The 16,303-nt window shown below is 35.9% G+C and overlaps 1 protein-coding gene across 2 annotated transcripts in view; it reads right to left on the bottom strand.

The window, feature by feature from the left end:
• LOC149815981 (ARM repeat superfamily protein) overlaps nt 1–16,303 on the bottom strand; it is a 183,750-nt gene that overhangs the window by 78,766 nt on the left and 88,681 nt on the right. For both annotated transcript variants that reach the window (XM_089988872.1, XM_089988873.1), the window contains exon 15: nt 10,909–11,072. In XM_089988872.1, the coding sequence (XP_089844998.1) occupies nt 10,909–11,072 (164 nt within the window). The remainder of the gene's footprint in view (nt 1–10,908; nt 11,073–16,303) is intronic.

The raw sequence follows: 16,303 nt of genomic DNA, 5'->3' as shown, positions 1-16,303 counted from the left end.
AGTGATCTCACCTCATTGAGAACAGCAACACATCATCTTGCATAAAAAGCCAGATTGAATTAGTTGCAACAAGGTAAAACAACAATAAGAGAATGAATCACCAGAAGAAATTCCAATTATTACCAAGGGAAATGTTGTCACATGGATACATGTACAAGCATATTGTACAAGATCAGCACAACTGGTATGATATGGGTGTTTCTGTCAAAAAATAAGGATGACAGGGTACAGATTGTTATGCACAGGTGTGATACAGACTTTGTACAAAAATGTATTTTTATATACAATGAAGGATATGATATGTGTTCATAAAACAACACTCAAAGGCACCCAACACCAGAACATGAAGTACAAGCACTGATACGTGTATGCTTCACTTTTTTGTTAGATCTTTGAATCATTTTTTTTGCCAATATGTTTAATCAACACATAAAGATTGATAGATTATTGTATCTTTGAACTGGTTTGTCTTATAATTTATTATTTATTATTAAACTGTTATTTTGAAATACCCAAAAAATCAAATTTCAAATATCCCAGAACTCGACCGAGTCAGGCCGAGTCAAGGCAAGCCGAGTTTACCCTGCTGGGTTGACTCGCTGGAGGGCCGAGCCGAGTCAACTGAGTCACCGAGTTGACTCGGCGAGTTTTAAAACTATGCGTGGCACCCACATCACATACTTGACACATGATATATCTGCAAAAAAAATTACAGTATTTCCTACTTAGACAGTTGTAGTCTAATTCCTATAAATTTACTATTTTTCAGGTGAAGAATAGAGTTTATGAGCGGTTGTGAGATAAGGCTTCGATCAGGATTTGATTTACTGTTCCCGGAATAGATTGATTTCCTCTTGATATATTAGTTCATGTCATTGAAACTCTGATGTCATTATTTATTTGATTTTGGAATAAAATAAATGTCGTTGCTCAATCACTCTTGTAATGCGCCTGAATGCTTAACCCCAATGAAATGGTTGTTTCCGCTGTTATATATAAAAAAAAAATCCTCCAAAAATTTGGGTCGAATTTTGGGGCGTAACACTCCCAATACCCTGCACATGCTGAACCTGTGCAGGTCTGCCAAGGCCTGACAGACCAGCCGAGTGTGACTTGGTTGGGCTATCAATCAGCCCAATAATGGCATAAGAATATAAAGCTTCCAATGTCCAGAAAAAAGTCATGTTCAGCTTCGGATATGCATGCATAATACATTAACATGGCCAATATTCATGTAGATTTTTTATATTCATGTGAACTTATGAATAACCATTCCCGGTCCTACATATATAGCTTTCATTTTGGCAAGCCCGTATGAACAAGTAAACTTACAAATATGCATGTGCATATTGATTTTAAAATCCACGTCTACAAAACCCCATGACATAATCCCTTTATCATGAAATATGCAATTAAACCTACCAGCCTATTATGGTAAAAATTGTCTTAATATAAAAACAATCATAAACAGCAAATATGCATAAAAAGAATACATCTACATGCAAAGCCCAATACACTTTGCTTTTCAAAACATCAACACCCTAGATCTGTGTCATATTATTTTATATATATATGCTTTCATACATATTTTTGTTCCAAAATAAATTTCGAAAAGAAGAAAATACACTGATTTCCACCATGAATCTTAGAGTAGATTTTTAGATTTGCTGTTTTCTCATGGGTTTCACAAAAATATTGCATGGAATACAAATTCATGCCCTTTTTCTCATTCGATTTAAGAGAAAGACTCGTACCTTACGCAAAGATCGAAAGAAGAACACTAATGGATGATTGAAAACGACGGATGATCGGAGAAGAAGCTCCCTTCTTCTTCCTCTTCCTCTCTTTTCCTCTTCTTTTCTCTCTTTCCTTCTCTTTCTCTTTTTTTTTGATCTATTTATAGGGCTCTAGGGAGTGACCCCCCTCCCCCCCCCCTCTCCAGCCCCTTCTAGATGGGCTGGAGAAGAGAGTGTAGCCCCATGTGGGCTCTCTTCTCTCTTGGGTTTTCTAAAAATTTTGAAACTCTCTAAGTTTCATTTTAATAGGCTTTCTAAAACCTTCTTAGATGCTTCTAGGTATGTTTAAGGGCTCTACTAAGAGTCCTAAACAAATGCCAAATTAAATTTTCTGAATTACATTAAATTAATTAATTATTTATTTATTTAATATTAAATAATAAATATATTTCCAGAAGCTTCCAAAAATTACCAAATTAACTTGAGAGGATTCATAACATTAATTAACTCAAATTTAAAGGTTTCTAATGAATTTAAAGTTGGAAAAAAACATTGGGCATGGATTTGGATTTGGATTTGGATCCAAGATCCGAATTCATCTCAAAAATCCAAATGGGTCTTGGGCTGGATCAAATCCAGATTAATATGGGTAGTGGATAGAGTCTAAATCCATATTAATTTGGATCAAATCCATCAGATCCGGTTTGATCCAAATCCGGATCCGAACCGACAAACTGCTCCTTTTTAAAAAAAATACGATTTTTGGGTCAACCGTAGCCCGAATCAAGGAAAATAAAATATCGTTACGCTCAAAATTTTGAGAGGCATCCAACGATATATAAATCGAATTTTGCTTCCGAATTTCACTTGAATTTAAAGGTCAAAAATAAAACTTTTTTTCACGTTTTGAGTGGCTCGTTTAGCCCTTGACAATGAGACCTGGGCCAAGACCAAACTCCAAAGCATAGGCCTAAAATCAAGAATCTACCAAATTTTCTAGAATCTCAAATTTAACTAAGTGTGAAAATATGCGGCGCGATATTACATTAATAATCTCCAACACATCATAAAATTAAATTTTCAAGATATCAAAAAAAATATCAATGGTTCACAATTCATGAAGATGAGGATGGTTTAAAAATGGCTCAAAACATCGAACGTGAGCCGGTTTTAGCAAATGAAAATAGTAAGTAAAGCATGCTAAACATGATCCAAAGGTTAATTTTTTTTTTGAAGATTAGTTGTATGGAAATTGGTAGATACAAACCACCATAGTTAAGAATTGTGCATTTTCAGCACTTCACAAATCCGACCATGGCATGATCCATTTGCTAGGAACTGACACTTATCTTGTTTTCTCGAATAAAAAATGATCCTTTGAGACTTGAAATTTACAAAATTTCTAGCCATTGATTTTTGAAGCTTAAACAACTTGATCACATTCCTTGATAGGATGATCCAAGAGACTTCCTAAAAAACCAAGCACGTAGATAACATTGTACCGCCAGATCTCAAAAAGAATTTTGAATAAAATATTGAAAGGGTCTGTTCATACTGTTAAAATGTAGTCTCTCTTTTATATATATATATATATATATATATATATATATATATATATATATAATAGAAAGATACATATACATCTATGTCACACGGACCCGGCTAGGGAGGTGCCGCACCCGAGTCGACACGCCCCGACACGGCCCAGACTCGGTCAACGCTGAGTCGGACTCAGTCAACGAGTCGAAGCCAAGTCCATCCCCATTTTGGACTCGATCAACGTTGACCGAGTCCAAAAATGTCCATTTTTGAAATATGTTTTGGATCTGGGTCGCGTCCGAATCTGGACCCAAGCCAGATCCAAATTTTCTTTCGAACCCTAAAAGGGGTTTGCGACAGGGGAGGGGCTTACCCTGTCGATTTTGCCTCCCCCCATCCCCTGTAGCTTCCTCACGCCGGCGATCCACTCCAACGACTGTAGCCGCAAGTGACGCCAGTCACCGTCTCCCCCTTTCCTCCGTCAACAGGTATGCCCCCAATTCCCACTCTCTCCTCTTCGTCCGGCAGGGGGCTCCCCCTTCCTCATTTTCCGGCAGGTGGCGGAGCCCCTTGCCGAAAAAAAAATGAGGCAGGGTTCTCTGCCCCTACCTCGTTCTCATTTTTCGACAGCCCCACCCCCCCAGCCCTCCCTGCACCCTCTGCTCGCAGAAGAGGGGTCCCTATGCCTCCGATTCACAGAGGAGGGGCTTGGCCCCTCTGTGTTTCCCATTTGTCTGGTAGGGGTAAGAAGGAGGAGTGGGGGAAGGAGGGGGCTCGGCTGACAGGTTGAGCCTTGCCCCGTTGGACAGAAGGGAAACGAGGAGGGGCTCGGCCGAGCCCCGTCCTTCCCCCACTCCTCCTTCTTACACCTGTCGGGCACCCCTGCCAGAAAAAATAACGAGCAGCGGGCTTTGCCCCTGCCTCGTTCTTATTTTTCGACAGCGCCCCCCCCCCCCCTCCCTCTGCACCCTCTGCTCGCAGAAGAGGGGCTCGGCAAGGTTCAACATGGGCTTAAATTAGATGATTCTATTTTATTTATTTATTTTCTTTTCAGTTTTCAGATATAATGGCAAGTTCTAGCGGTAGTGTCAATATATTTGGTTCAAGTTCTAACCCTGAATTAGAAGATTCTCAACCACTTTAGAGGCTTGTGACAAAAGGGATAAAAGCTAGTGGTGGTGGTGGGAATGTGCAGTTTCATTGTAATCTATGTAAGACTGTTTTCACAGGTTCTTATACGTGTGTGAAAGCACATCTTTTGCATATTCGTGGTCAAGAAATTAGGGCATGTTCTGGGGTTGACAAAGACATGTTAAAGCAATTAAAGAAAGAACAAGAGGAAGGTGAAAAGAAGAAAATTGCAGAGATCAGAAATGATTCGATTGAACTGTCTTTTCCTGTTGCTAGTGATATACAAGAAGAGCTTTTAAAGAAAAGAAAGATGGAAAGCAATAAAACAATACAAGTGTCATTCAAAAACATGGCAAGAGCAGAAATTGATAAAAAGATTGATCGATTCTTTTACTCAAGCTTAATTCCTTTTAATGTAGCTAGAAGTCCATACCGAAAAGATATGATTACATCTTTGACTAATTATAATTTGAGTGGTTATATGCCTCCTAGTTCAGAAAAACTAAGAACAGTCATTCTTGCAGAGGAAAAAAGTAGAATTGAAGACTTGTTAGAGACCCAAAAATTTGCATGAAAACGACATGGAGTATCGATTGTTTCTGATGGGTGGACTGATATACAAAGGCGACCACTGATAAACTTCATTGCTTACTCACTTAGCCAATCTTTTTGAAGACTGTTGATGCATCTGGAGACTATAAAGATGTTGAATATTTAAAGAGATTATTTGTCGAAGTGATAAAAGAAGTGGGTGAAGAAAGTGTGGTGCAAATCAATATTGTCAATGCTCCAATTTGCAGTCGTGCAGGAATGAATTTGGCAAGTGAAGATACATATTCACATATTGTTTGGACACCTTTTGCAGCACACAGTTTAAATTTGGCACTTAAGAGTATATGCAATCCATCAAAAGATGATGCATATGCACATGAAATATGCTTATGGATTGAGGAAATAGCGCATGATATTCGAAATATTAGAAATTTTGTTGTAAACCATCATCATGCCCTTTGTATATTTAATAGGCATTTTGATCTCAAGTTACTGAAAGTTGTTGAAACTCGTTTTGCTTCTCTCATTGTTATGATAAAAAAGAATTAAGCAACTCAAGAATGCATTGATGATGATGGTGGCTGATCAAGATTGGGATTTTTATCGTACTGAAGATGAAGTCAAGGCTCAAGCTATCAAAAAATGCATTTGTGATGATTTTTGGTGGGAAAAAATTACATATTTTGTTAAATTTAAAGAGCCTATTTGGGAAATGTTGAGAGAAGTTGACAAAGATGTACTCATGCTTCATAGAATTTATTAAATGTAGGACAATATGATTGAAAAAGTTCAAAGTATCATTTTTAAACATGAGAAGAAAGATATTGCACTTGATGATCCCGAATTTTACAATCATGCACATTCAATTTTAGTAAGAAGATGGGATAAAAGCAATACACCTTTGCATTGCATGGCACACTTTCTGAATCCAAAATACTATGCAAAAAAATGGTTGACAGCAGGTGTTGGTTGTGTTTCTCCAAATGAAGATCCTGAGATATCAAAAAATAGAATGATATGTTTGGGAAGACTTTTTAATGATCATCACATGTTTAAGGTTGTAAATAGTGAGTTTGGCAAGTTTTCTACGGGGAGATTTGATTCTTTAGCAGCACTCGTGATAAGGGACGAGGAAGATCCCCTTAATTGGTGGGCAACATATGGATCAGAGACACCAAATCTGCAACGTCTTGTAATGAAGTTGTTATCCCAACCTGCTACATCATCTTATTGTGAAATAAATTGCAGTACATATGCTCAAATTCACAACATTAAAAGAAACAAACTCACTAGTAAAAGAGCAAAGGATATGGTTTATGTTCACTCTAATCTATGATTAATTTATCGCCACACCAAAGAAGAGTATAGGTACTTTTTTTTCTTTGTATTCAAAGTTTGTATTTAAATATTTGTATTCAAAGTTTTAAGTTAGATACTAATATAGTCATTTTTTGATGTAGTTGTGAACCATCCGAGAATTTGGATGTAAATCCAGAAGATTTTGACTTGGAGGGAGAACATGATTTGCATACTCTCAACATGGACTACATCAATCATGTTATTCCCTCAAATAGAGATGATGAGGCAAATTTATGATAAGTTTTGTTGTTTATCACACTCACAAGCTTTTTTATGTGTTATATTTTGCTAAGTTTGTGTTGTTAAGAATTGCTTTTTTATTTTTGCTTTAAAATTTATAATCTTTATGTGTTAATTTATTGTTATATATATAATTATATATATTTAAAATATATTTTTTTAATATATATATATATATAGCCGAGTCCCCATGTCCAAATTTTTTGAAATTGTGCCGCACCCGTGTCGCACCCGCAGCCATGTGACATATATATATATCAAACCCGATAAGGGTATTTATGTAATTTCATGTATTTTACGCATATTCTCACTTGAGAATGTGATTGTATATGTAATTTCATGTATTTTACGCATATTCTCACTGGAGAATATGATTGTACTTTTTCCAAAAAAAAAATTGTATTTTTCTTTTTTACATTTTTTTACTTTTCTTTTTGGGTTAATGTGACATGAGGGGGCCCTCAATACACACGTTGGAGGCCCCTCCAACTATTACATTTCTAACTGTTGGAGGGGCTCCAACGTATGTATTGGAGCCCCCCCCCCCCCCATGCCTCCATTACATTATAAATAGGGGTGATCCCCTTTAGTTTTTGTTATGCTTTTATAAAGCCCCTTTTGGGACCCAATATATTGAAGTTGATATTTTTTATGCTTTTGTGCATGTGTATACGTGCCTTTGTGCACTTGTGAGAATTATCCTTTGTGCACACTTCGTGTTTCTAGCTTTCTGTTCATACACAAAATCTCTTTTTATAGAGATTTTCACACATACACAGTTCGCACCTAGGTTGGTTTGCGCCAACCAAACCCCTACAAATGGATGAGTTGATTGTAAACTCTGGTTTGGATGAGTAACACAGTCCCTTCAACCGGCATCATTCTAGCACCAGTTTGCTACAAACTAATGTGATGGGACTAACCATATTAGACCAGCCAAGCTGGCAGGATGTTATATAGAACACCAGAATGTATTCAATCAATGTGTGAATATATCTAGTGACAGAATATATAATCAACCTTATTATCACTACTTGTGTCTTTAAGGGCGTGTTTGGTTGCGCAAACAGCACTGTCTGCTGTCTGTGCAACACATGGGGCCCACACGCACAGGCAAATATGAAAAGTATGGAACATGGCACACCGCGCATCCCGGGGGAACGATTTTTGATGTCTGAGGCCGTTCCACCCTCCCCCTAGAACAACGACGTTCAAGCGCCTTTCAAAACCTTTAAAAAAGGGTGACAAGGATAGTCTTGTCCTGTCCAAGAAATGGATAGCTAGCAGCGTACTTGTCTAGGGTTGTCTGTGAATCATATGCCCCCTAAATTGTTTGAATCGTGATTTCTTTACATCTATCCATTTTTTACTTTCCTTATTGCTCGTATGGGAAAAGAGGGCACAAAATTTGGAGTTTTACGGCACATTTAATGGCATCGATTAATTCTCCCAAACTGAAAACATTCTTTTTTTCTGGGACCTACGCACGCTATCAAATGCACAATTAATAATTCCCCATCTTGTGCTGTTTTGGGGAGTGAATATCTCCCAAAAATGAGGGGAAATTTTGCATGGGGGGACAAGGCAACTTTTTCCCCTGGATAAAGTTGTATCAAATGTGCCCTTAGGGGTTGTTCGATCCCTTGTTTGATCTGCTGTCCCTGCGCAATTTCGAGCAGAAATCGCGCTAGGAATTGGGGATAGAACTAACTAAGGAAAAATCGCGCCTATCGTGTCCTTTTACCCAGTAATTTTTGTCCCCCCCCCCTCCCATTACGGTTAGAAAGGGAACGGGCGAAACATTTAAAAAAGAGAAGTTGGGGGAGGGGTCTCTCTCTCTCTCCCTTGCAACCAGATGGCGGGTGGGTGAGGCCTACGGAGGTGAGGCAGCGCCCGTGGCGAGGCCTCTTCCCGTTCTGCTTCATTCTTCCCCCTTTTGTTCTTTCCCCTCTTCTTCGTTTTTTGTTCCTATCTCTTTGTCTCACCCCCTTCTTCGTTCTTCTTCTGCTTCATTCTTCTTTCTTCTTCATAGGGATTTGAATCAAAATTCTCAAATTAGGGCTTTTTGTAGTTAATTTCAATATGGTTTTTTTTATTTTCTTTGATTAGGGCTTAATTTTTTAAATTAGGGCTTTTTATAGTTAATTTGGTTAGGGTTTTCTTTTATTTGATTAGATTTTTTATTTAGGGCTTCGAATCAAATTTTTTAAATTAGGGCTTTTTACAGTTAATTTGATTAGGGTTTTCTTTGACTTGATTTGATTTTTTTTATTTAAGGATTTATATCAAATTTTTTTAATTAGGGTTTTTTATAGTGAATTTGATTAAGGGTTTTTATTTTATTTTTCTTTGATTAGGGATTCAAATCAAAAAATTTAAATTAGGCTTTTTTATAGTTAATTTGATTAGGGTTTTTCTTTGATGTGATTGGAGTGTTTTTCTTGATTTTCTATGATTAGGGTTTTCAATGGAATTTTTTAATTAAGGCTTTTTATAGTTAATTTGGTTAGGGCTTTTCTTGTATTAGATTAGGGTTGGGTTTTTTTTCTTTGATTAGGGTTTGAATTAACACTTTTTATTTAATTTTATGGTTTATTTTTCTTATAGTTTAGGATTTTTTTGGTTTATTTATAATTTATTTTCTTGCATTTTAAGGTTTTATGATTTAATAAGGTTTGATAATTTGATTTTTATAATTAATTTGATTTAAGGGTTTGATATTTTTATGATAAACTTTCCTAATAGATGTCATATGACATTGATTAAAGCATTTAAACAAACAAACAAACAACAACTACGCCTTCATCCCAAAACAATTGGGGTCGGCGATATGAACCAAAAAAGAAAATCATTCTGGGTCTTCCACATGAATCCTTCTCCTCCAATCATTTCTATCCAATGCCATGTCCCCGGTGAGGTTCAAAGCATTCATATCCTTTCCTATCACCTTCATCCATGTCTTCCTAGGCCTACCCCGACCTCTTTTAACTAATATATTTTCCCATTTCTCCATCCTTCTAACTGGAGTATCATTAGGCCTTCGCCGAATATGTCCAAACCACCGTAAACGATTCTCTCTCATCTTATTTTCAATGGGTGCAACACCTACCTTATTACGTATCTCCTCGTTCCAAATCTTATCTTTTATTGTATTTCCACACATCCATCTCAGCATACGCATCTCAGCTACACTAATTTTTTGAATATGATGTCTCTTGGCAGCCCAACATTTTGTACCATATAGTAAAGCAGGCTTAATAGCCGTCCTATAAAACTTTCCCTTCAACCGCAATGGCATTCTACGATCACACAACACTCCAATTGCACTTTTCCATTTCATCCACCCAACCTTTATCCTATGATTTACATCTCCATCAATTTCTCCATACTTTTGAATGATAGATCCCAAATATTTGAAACAATCATCCACCGGTATTTCTTGTTCACCAAGCTTCACTACACTCTCATCACTACTTTGTTGCTTACTAAACTGAGCCAATTATGATTTGAGAAATTTTTCATTTGTAATCATTAAATTCAAGCAAAAATCGAGCAAAATTCAAGTTAAATGCAGGCGAAATTCAGAGGCAAAAATCAGGTATGTACACTGTTAGATGCGCCTCAGAATACTGATCGCGTTGGTGGCCTGTTTTTTCGAATTCGGATTACGGTTGGCCCGAAAATCACATTTTTCAAAAATGACCCACCTCTATTTTTTACTTTTTCTAAATTGGATCGGACTGGATCCACTCCGTTTGATCCAAGTTAATATGAATTCGGACCTAGTCTAGGATCCATATTAACTAAGATCTGGTCCAGGTAGGATCCATAAAGATTTGGATATAGAGATCCAGATCTAGATCCAAAATCCATACATGGCCAATTTAAAACTTTAAAATCAACTTTAAATTTATAAGAGGATGATGTAGAACTGTACCCCATAGAGACTTCCAGAGGGGGGCGACACCCTCTGGAATATTCTTTAGAATATTAAATTAAATAAAATAATTAAATTAATTTTAAATTTATCTAGAAGATAATGTAGAACTCTACTTAATTAAGTCATCTAGAGGGGACGTCACCCCCTTCTAGATTAGGATAATTTGAATTAAGAAAATAAAATATTAATAAAATCAACATATTGTGCATAGTTAAGCCTTCTAACATATTCAAGAACAGAGGTTCCAGAATTGCATAAGATATCCAAGAAGCATCACAAATGGATTTGTCCAAATATATACACAGATGAGCCAAAAAGAAAAAAAGGGATGGAGCACAAAGGATTAATTCTAGCAACAGAACCGTATTTGATAAGTTGGTAACTGAATTAGCTAGTAGAACTTCAACTCACTCTCTTTGCTCCTGCATATGTAATACAATGTGATGAAGAACCACACTCCCAAGATCACCTAATTTCTCACTAACGTAACTTAAAAAGCGGAGAAGAACTGTGTTTGATGGATCACCAAACATCCTGTCTAACAAAGGGTCAATCAGATGGCTCCAGTCTTCAACCTATTCATTTTTTGAGAAGAAAAGATAAGTTCATAGAAACAACAATATTTATTGAATAAGCATGTAAAACAAAAACAGTAAAGAAAATAAGCTTTCTCCATGAATCATTGCAATCATCATAGTTTAAATATTCATCTCAACAAACAGGGATGTACCTATCCTAGATCAGGCTTTCTACTTTGGCTGCAAACTGCAGCACACAACCCAGCTTTCCTAGCACACCAACCAGCCTTCTTAGTCCAAATGGTCTTAACCACTTTAGGCATTTTACTGACCATGACCTGAAGATTATGTCCAGTACTAGTCTAGCAGACATCCAACAAAGCTTAAGTTATAGGTCCACAAAAGTTAACATACTTTTTAATTTTAAGACTATATTAATCCTTAAGAAAATAGGTAAGAAGGTAGGTGTTGCACCCATTGAAAATAAGATGCGAGAGAATCGTTTACGGTGGTTTGGACATATTCGGCGAAGGCCTAATGATGCTCCAGTTAGAAGGTTGGAGAAATGGGAAAATATATTAGTTAAAAGAGGTCGGGGTAGGCCTAGGAAGACTTGGATGGAGATGATAGGAAAGGATATGAATGCTTTGAACCTCACCGAGGACATGGCATTGGATAGAAATGATTGGAGGAAAAGGATTCATGTGGAAGACCCAAAATGAATTTCTTTTTTGGTTCATATCGCTGACCCCAATTGTTTTGGGATGAAGGCGTAGTTGTTGTTGTTGTTGTTGTTGTATTAATCCTTAAGAAAATAGTTAATTAGTTAATTAGCAAAATGAGAGCAACTTCACATATCCTCTCTAAACAACAAATAAATAAAAGGGAGCAACATCATACCACTTTCATAGAAAACAAATTCAAATGGACAAATCATATATCTTTATATGAGCTTCCCAAATGACCTGATCTAGAACAATCAATGCCATTAAACTGAAGACAAGCTCTATAATACAGATCAGCATCAACTTTAGATTGACTAACTAGCATGTGTGCTTGTGTTACTAAATACATTTATCTCATTGGTTAACCTCTTCAGAATCCTCAAGTATTCACCAATTGAAGGTAAATTCCAATGAGAGTTTTTCAATGTTGCACCAGGGCCCCAGTGGTTTCAGTACTTTCCCACAGACCACATACTATCCTTAATGAAATGAAGTGAATAACAATCACAATGGAATCCCACTAAGGGATACAAGAAATCACAAACTCACAAAGACCACTATTGGATCAAATACAATCTCACAAAGGAGACACACATATCACAATCTCACAAGAACAATATAAAAATAAATAAAATAAAAAGACTCTACAGTCCCTAGTGGACGGTCTTCTATTACAGGATGTTAAATAACCAAAATACCCTTGATATATGTATATTGTATAAATATATGTATATTGCATAAATATATGTATATCAGTTAAATACAACAATATATACACTGTATTTTAATACTACCCCTCAAACTTATGATGAGATCACCGAAAGTTTGTTAAGAAGAAACAAAAAACTTGGTAGAGCTTTGGTGAAGAAGTATGCAATCTGAAACTCGGATTGAACATATTGTAAAGTAATTGTCCCCTTCAAGTATTCTTCTCGAACATAGAGGCAATCCATCTCAATATGCTTTATTTTTTTATGAAACGTATGATTGTTGGCTATATATATGGCACTTTTGATATCGCAGTACAACTTTGAATGTTCTAAAACAATTACCCTCATATCTAAAAGCAAGGATCTCATCAATTAGATGCTTTCAAAAAGGCAAAAACTTAGGAAAAAACTTCATTAGCCTTAGGAAAGAAAGTTATAGAATGTAAATGGGTGTTTAAGGTTAAAATCAAGAGTGATGAGACCCTAGAAAGATATAAAGCTAGGTTAGTCGCTAAAAGATATTCCCACGAATATGAAATTAATTACGAGGAAACCTTTGCACCTGTATCTAGGATGACCAGTGTTAGGACCCTCATAACAATTGCATCCATTCAAAAATGAACCATATGTCAACTTGATGTTAAAAATGCTTTTCTTAATGGAAAATTAAATGAGGAGGTTTATATGGATCCTCCGCCGGGATTTAGTATTGAAAATGGAAAATTTCTCAGACTTAAGAAAGCCTGGCATGATAGATTTAGCAGTGTTATGTCTCTTTTCGGTTTTCATTTCTGCAATATTAACATGACACTTTTTGTTAAAAGTACAGGTTCTAAAGTGGTCACTTCATCTTTTGGAAGGCAAAGGGAAAATAGTTATTAGTGTTGTGTAGATGCAATATGGGTTTCTCACATGTGCTCCACAGTACAGGGAGATCAACAGTATTTATACTAACCATAAGCATTATCGGATAGGTACTGGGTACAACCAGCGTACCTTATTATAGGATTTAGTATTGAAAATGAAAAATTTCTCAGACTTAAGAAAGCCTGGCATGATAGATTTAGCAGTGTTATGTCTCTTTTCGGTTTTTATTTATGCAATACTAATACGACACTTTTTGTTAAAAGTACAGGTTCTAAAGTGGTCACTTCATCTTTTGGAAGGCAAAGGGAAAATAGTTATTAGTGTTGTGTAGATACAATATGGGTTTCTCACATGTGATCCACAGTGTAGGGAGATCAACAGTATTTATACTATCCATAAGCATTATCGGATAGGTACTGGGTACAACCAGCATACCAAGGGTGCCTCATAGAAATGACTCGAAAGATGGATATGGGTGTGTTAATGTAAACATATATATGTATTTCTGTACATATGTATCCTAGGAGCATTTTGGTCTTTTCACATGTACAAAAATCAATAAGTGCATTTTTATTTATTTTTATTTTGTTCCATTTTATTTTTTATTCATTGTAAATATTACCAGCCTCAAGGGCTTATTGAGAATATCCCTATAGAGCCGTTGGGTAGGTCCCAACGGCTCTTTTGAGCCTTCTCTTTATATATATATATATATATATATATATATATATATATATATATGTGTGTGTATATATATATATATATATATGTGTATATATATATATATGTGTATATATATATATGTATATATATATATATATGGGGCAAATTCCCACCACAATGTATGCTTGTTTCCAAGGGATTCTCCCTAATTTAATATATGCTTTTCATGTGTTTCAGCCCTTAAGTGGCTCATTCCGAGATTCTATTTGTGTTTGACCCATAAGTAGTCATCTCTCAAATGGCATTTTAGCCCATAAGTGGCTCATTATAGAATCACATTGGTTCATGACATGGTATCAAAGCTTGTTCGATTTCTTTGTGATATTCAGCTTCTCCTCAAGCATATTTGAGTGTTGCAAAGATCAGATCTTGCCTTAGGAAGCATGCTGACCACTCCTCTTGAACATTTATCATCGTGTGAATGCATAGAAGCATTGGTTATTCAAAGGAAGCTGAAATTTGTTATATTACTTCTCTCTGTTCTATTCTCTTGTCTTATATATTTTGGTTTCATGGCCGATAAAGAAGTTGTGACGGTAGTTCCAATTAAATTTGATGAAAAAAAATTATAGTCTATAGGCTACCACCATTAAAAGGATTCTTGTTCGAAAAGGTTTGTGGGAGTTTATTGATGGTTCCGTAATTGAGTCTCAACTTACTCTCACAAAATCCATAAAAAAGAAAGATTAAACCATCAAAGAAGAAGTCCTTAAAGGAGATGAAAAAGAGAAGGCGCTTGTGAGTTATAAGAAAGCCTTGAAAGAATGGGAAATAGCCCATGCCAAAGTTTTTTCCCTATTCATGGGAAGTATGAATGAAGATATTTGTGAGACTGTTTTGGAATTTGAGAGAGCTAATGAAGCAAAGCTCTTTAACAAGCAAACATATACTCAATGTGATATTGCCTTTAGATGGGAACTTCAAGATAAAATACATAATTGTAAACAAGGCGAAAAGAGTGTTAGAGAGTACTTTGGCTCCCTAAATAAACTATGGGATCAAATGGCCAAATTGGAACCCATTTGGGAGACTCCCAATGATGCTCAACTTAGAAATGAACAAATAAATAATGAGCAATTTTTTCAATTTATGAGGGGATTGAGACCCGAGTTTGAGCAAATGAGGAGTAACATCATTCATAGTACACAAGATGAGCTTCCTCTTATCCAAGAGGTCTTGGCTCAAGTATGCATGGAAGAGACTAGATTGAGGTCTCAAAATGAATCAAGAAGTCAAAGGCAATGCATTGGTTGTTTCAAAGCCGGGAGCCAACACCCATACATACAAACCACCACACTTTTTACAAGAATAATAACAACTATGGGAAGAATCGTATATATGAAGGAAAGGGAGATGGAAATAAAAGAAGTATTAATTTGTGTCATAATTGTGGGAAACTGGGACATATCAAACCATATTGTCCTGAATTTAAGGCAAAAGATAAAAAAAGGTAGCTTTAGTTGGACCTTAACAAGCTAATCAAGAATCTTCAAGCAAATCTATTTCAAACATCTCTTTTTCTCAGCTCGTAGAAGCATTGCAACCTTTTCTCAAAAGACAATCAACCGTCTCCAACTCTTCTCCTCCAAGTATGGCTCCTTGGCTCTAAGATTCAGGTGTTTCATTTCATATGACTTATGATGGATCTATACTTTCTAATTGTAGTAACACTACCAATAAAAGAAATGTATTTACTGACGATGGAATGTCTCTTGATATTAATGGAATTGGAAACTTTGAAAAATCTCCAATTTTTAGTACTCCAAAAATATGGATTATTCCAAAACTGAATTTAAATTTGTTTTTTGTTCCTCAAATCATTGGTCATAGATGTAGAGTCTCCTTCACTTTTAACCAATGCTTAATACAGGATCTCCAGTGTAGAAAGTAGATTGGAATCTCCAGTGTAGAAAGTAGATTGGAAAAGGGCATAGAGGAGACTTGTATTACATGGATCAATTGAAAATTCTCATCAGAACCTTTTATCTTAATGTTCAAAAATTGAATAAAGTTTTGTGGCACCAAATAGGTCATCCTAATATGTATAAATTATCCAATGTTCCTCACTTGAGGACATTTTGTAATGAACAAATTTCATGTACTGATTTTTAATCTTGCTAAAATCAAATCAATTACATATCAAGAGAGATCTTTTTCTGCTTCTAAACCACTCGAATCGGTTCACTCTGATGTTTGGGGTCCTGCCCCTGTTGCCTCCAAGGGAGGATATACTTATTATGTTATCTTTGTATATGACTACTCT

This window comes from Nuphar pumila, chromosome 15, assembly GCF_984573655.1.
Source record: "Nuphar pumila chromosome 15, dmNupPumi1.hap1.1, whole genome shotgun sequence".
Lineage (NCBI taxonomy): Eukaryota > Viridiplantae > Streptophyta > Magnoliopsida > Nymphaeales > Nymphaeaceae > Nuphar > Nuphar pumila.
This window is presented reverse-complemented; position numbering and strand designations above follow the sequence as displayed.